This window comes from Pundamilia nyererei, unplaced genomic scaffold (assembly GCF_000239375.1).
Source record: "Pundamilia nyererei isolate P.nyererei 1_Seehausen unplaced genomic scaffold, PunNye1.0 scaffold02735, whole genome shotgun sequence".
NCBI lineage: Eukaryota > Metazoa > Chordata > Actinopteri > Cichliformes > Cichlidae > Pundamilia > Pundamilia nyererei.
Window position 1 is genome coordinate 1 of NW_005190136.1, and position 4,826 is coordinate 4,826.

The window sequence follows — 4,826 nt, forward strand, 5'->3', positions numbered from 1 at the left end:
ACTCACTCAGAATTAATCTAAACTCGCTTTGTGAAACCGAAAACCCAGAGTTTTCGTTAACTCAGGGTATACTTACTCAGAGTTTGCACTAAACCGGCTTCCTGAAATAGGCCCCCGGTCTCCAAAAACCCATGTAAGCCAGAGCAAACCCAAACATTAACTAACATTAACTGGTTAACTACCAGTTTAGATTCTTTGCTTGTCATCTGACAACTTCTAAACATTTTGTGTCCCTCATTCAATACTTTCATTGAATCATAGAACAAATATTTATTCAATATATTAATATTAACAGAGAAGGAGAGATCTGACATCATATCTCTGTATTCTATCCTGTACAGATCTTCATGTACCATCATAGACAGTGAGCCATGCAGATCTGTAGGCAAACCCAACAGAGTTTCCAGCCAGACAGGTGTACTCTCCAGCATCGTCCAGGGTTATGTTCCTCAGAGTCAACACCTCAATTTCTTTGTCTGTGGTGTTCAAACCAGCAGTCTGAGAGAGAAACACACAAAAATCTGTGTCATCCTTCATCAGTGTCCCTCAAAGGTCAGAGCTGAGTTAAATTCCTCACCATCAGCAAACTGAAACTCAAAAGTCAAACTTATATCTCTCACGAAGTCAGTGAATTCAGTTCATGGATGCAAACTTTAATTTTACCACTTCAACAGTCTAGTGCAGGAGACTAAGATCACTCTGAAAAATCAGAGTGATTTCAGGGGGGTGGAGAAGTGGGTTCAGAGTGTGGTGTCAGGGGAGGCTTACCCACACAGCTGCTCTTCATCACCTGTCTGAGCTGTGTGGTTTGAAAGCCGGAGGAGGCAGCTTTAAAGCCATGTAAGCGTGTCAGAAACAGCTGGAAATAAAACACCTGTTAATGTGTCACGCTGTGTGTGGGGGTACTTTATACCTGTCACAAATCTGAGAAAATATAAGGATTTAAAAACACAAAATCATAAATTAAAGCATAAAGATTTGGTTCAGCTTTATTTCCAGTTCAGTTAGATTTCCTGTTGCTGAGACTGGACTGATGAATCGGAGGTCTAGTCAGCTAACTCAGCTTTCATCCATAATTCAACAGCTTTCCCAGCAGGACATTGCTTCCTGAATGGCAGTAAGCTGTTAGAACAATGATTCAAAAAGTGATGTTCCCATATGTTGTTATTGCAAATGTCTTTTAAAAAAAACCCCAACTTTACCCAGTTCTGTTCACACAGTTTTCAGAGGCTGGAAATTATGAGAGGTTGACACACCTGAGTGAAAGTCTTCTTTTTTCTTGATCTGTTCCTTTGGGAGCAGCAGATTATGTGCCTTCATCTCACACTATCTTAGCAACCTCCTCTGTTAGACCAACCTCCTGGATTACTCTTGTGCTGGGAAAGGGATCCCAATGCAGCTCCTTACAGGAGCAGGCGGTTTTAAGAATGCTGTGGACTAAAACTAGGCAGTGGGTGCCAAGCGCCTTTGTATTATGTCATGATGTTTAACAAATTTAAGTGTATTTCTTTGAAATGTATCTCAGGGTTTTCTTCTGTTTTTAAGCTGCTCATATTCATAATGATATATTTTCATATTTGTTTGGTTTTATGTTTGTTTATTTATTTTTTGTTCATAACTGCACAGATATTTGCACATCTGATTGATAGTTTTTGGTCACATGACTGACTCGTTACTCCATCATGCCAGCTAATAGTGGACAGTTGGTATTACTGCAGGACAGAAGTGTTGTGGGGGGTTTTTCACCTGTCTCGAGCCAAGACTACTGGGATCATCTATTCATGTAGGAAAAACAAAGATTTCAAGACAAATTGCAAATTTTGGGGACTTCTGATGTATATTCTGCCACAGCAGCTTTATTATGACATGCACACGCAATATACCTCTCATTCCCAGCACTGGGAAAACCACCGGGATACAAAGTGTATTCCTTCTAATTGGAGAGGTGTGTACTACCAAATTCACCCTCATCACTTAGCCAATTAAGCCAAGATCTGCTTATTTCACGAAACATATTCTAAGGGCTCTGACGGAGATCAGATTTATCCTCCTTCATTATAGATGTAAAGAGTCACACAGCAAAATAAAGCTGGTCTAAAGCTGAATTTGGTGGTGTTGGTACGTACTTTAAGAACACGAACATAGGGCAGCCCGTCCGGTCCCACACTGCTGCCGTTGATGATGATGTGTTTGAGCCACTGCATGTGAGGTTGTATGTCGCTGAAAACGCGGCACACAAACTCCACGTCGCTGCCAACAGCTGCCGTCTGGTTGGCCGGCAGCCCTTTCTGCAGGATGGGCCTGCTAGGACGCTCTGAAACAGGTGGGTTGGAGATGAAGATAGGGGTAATCTTTGCGAATGAGTTAGATATCCACAGAGAGGAGAACAGCATGTCACCAGTAACACCTGGAGGACATACCTGCGGATTGATTTTCTAACTGTAGTCATCCACGAACCAGAATGGCTTTTTACATTTAGCAGTGAAACAGTTTGTGAGCAAAATGTTAATTATGAACTTTTGAGTGTTCTGGTTCTATCGGTCACAGTACCATTCACAATCAGTGTGAATGGGTAACAGTATTCATGTCATGGGTGACATGAATACTGTTACCCATTCATGGAAGGACACTGAAGAAAAATAACAAGACTGGTTTGGACCGAGACCTTTCTGTCATTTTATGTTAAACTAACATTACGACCCTGTGTGCCAGATAATCTCTCTTACCAAGTACATTCAGCTGGTAGGTGTGTTGGAGGCGCCCATATTTATTCTCCACCAAACAGGTGTAGTTCCCTTTATCTGAGGGAACCAATGACGTCATTATTAGAGTCCCCATGTGTTCTCTGATCTGAAAGATTGAGCACAGGTAAAGACAGAAAATAAAGTAAAGTTTAAAATCTGGTTGTGCCTCTACAATTTCCACTTTACAGCCAGAAACACACCTGAAAGCCTCCGATTCTGTGATCCCTCTTGAACAGTTTCCCATTCTTGTACCATTGTATTGCGGGAACCGGGTGTCCTGTTGCTTTGCATTGCATTTTTATCGTGTTGGAGACAAACGCAGCATAGAGCTTCTTCATTTCTGGCTGTACCCACTGTGGAGCCATCCCTGGTGAGGAGACACCACGAGGTAAACCTCATCAGTTTACAGTGAAGAACTCTTTGCCACTAAACACCTTCCATTATTACCAGTGTCCACCTTGTTCAATTCAAACATTTTATGGTGATAAATGTTTGAAGTGTTTGAAGATAAATAAATTTACTGACACTGAAAAATGTTGAAAGATGTATTGCTATTGGATAAGTCAGAGCTTTCGAGCCAATACCAATTAAACATCAGGCCTTTCCAGTAGTGTGCCATCCCAGGTCCTAGTTCTGGGACAGGAGACAGGACAGTCAAAGAATCAACAAGAGCTGTATCTGAACATTTATCTTTGGAGGCTTTCCCATTTTTGACATTCAGTCAAGCTTCGGAGCCCTTTCCTGATCCCCAAGCACTGCCTCAAGTCAAGCAATAAACAAATAACCACAGAACATCTGTTTGCCTCCTCTGTTCTTTTTATTGTATCTGGGACCTGGTAAGTTGGTCATTTAATAACATTTGTTTCACACAAAGTTAGTTATAAGAGTTGGCATAATCTTTCAAAACTAGACTAAACCAAAGAGTGAAGGTGCATGTGGATGGGGCTTAGGGCTGGGCAAATTGACCTAAAATCCATATTGCGGTATAATTTGAAGCATGTGCGGTAACAATATGTTTAGCAATATCTTCTTTTCTTCTGTATACCGTATTTTCCGCACTATTAGGCGCACTTAAAATCCTTTAATTTTCTCAAAAATCAACAGTGCATCTTATAATCCATTGCGCCTGTATGAATTCTGGTTGTGCTTACTGACCTCGAACCAATTTTATGTGGTACATGTCACTTAAAAATCTGTCAAAAATGTTTTAGTACCACTTTGGTAAGCTACGAAGCCGCACCACTTGATGGATTGTCTGAGCATTATGGCTACCATAGTCAGGAGCCTCGCGGAGTAATCTGGGTCCAAAACTTTCCACTTCAGGTCCCAAAGTCAAAAGAACACTGCGGCATCACTGAGAGTTAAAAACTGTCTAAATTCTTTCATCTTTGATAAAATGATCAGCGTTGATGCTTTACCAGGTGTAACAATTAAGTTTAACATCCAGGCATCCATGAAAATAGAATTTATTAAATTTAACGGAGTTAGAAGTTAGCAGGAAGTTAGCTCGCTAGTTTCCACTTAAACATGATATAGCATGTTCTGACTGAGAGATTTTTGAAAAAATCTCGACATAAATGAAGACAGAAAACTAAACAGCAGTGACTTTTTTAGGGTTACTGAAGTTGGACTAGCTGGTATATAATGATGTGCTACGTGATCGCTAGCGATACAGCTATGTTAGCATAACATAAACACAGTGAAGCTAACTTTTTCCCACTCGATAAAAGTGGGGGTTCCCAATGGTTAGGGACAAATGCAATCGCATGGCAGGATGCTGTAAAAAGACCAAACTTCAGTCAGGAGAACAACTGAGAAAATCCATCCACAATACGAGGTTAGTCATTAATATACTGCAGCAACATAGGAATAGAGCAGCTGCGAGAGAATTCAACATTAATGAATCAAAAGTACGGTTGTGGAGGAAGCGCAGTTTTTGGCTTTACTCATATTCGAAAACGTGCTTCATCTCTTCGCTATTACTGTCGCCTGGCATAATTTGCAGATGATATTGCTTGCAACCGCTGTGATGCTTTGACCATAACAGGCGCAGCTTGATGACACCATCAACATGTGCTATTG

At 40.9% G+C, this 4,826-nt stretch overlaps 1 protein-coding gene across 1 annotated transcript; it reads right to left on the reverse strand.

Moving 5' to 3' along the window:
- Positions 1-345: 345 nt before the first annotated feature.
- On the reverse strand, positions 346-3,109 carry LOC102203065 (fibroblast growth factor receptor 1-A-like). Its single transcript, XM_005755733.1, has 4 exons — positions 2,945-3,109; positions 2,727-2,850; positions 2,127-2,314; positions 346-498 (listed from the first exon to the last, which is right to left on the reverse strand). The coding sequence occupies exons 1-4, from the start codon at positions 3,107-3,109 to the stop codon at positions 346-348; spliced, it is 630 nt and encodes a 209-aa protein (XP_005755790.1).
- Positions 3,110-4,826: the final 1,717 nt, after the last annotated feature.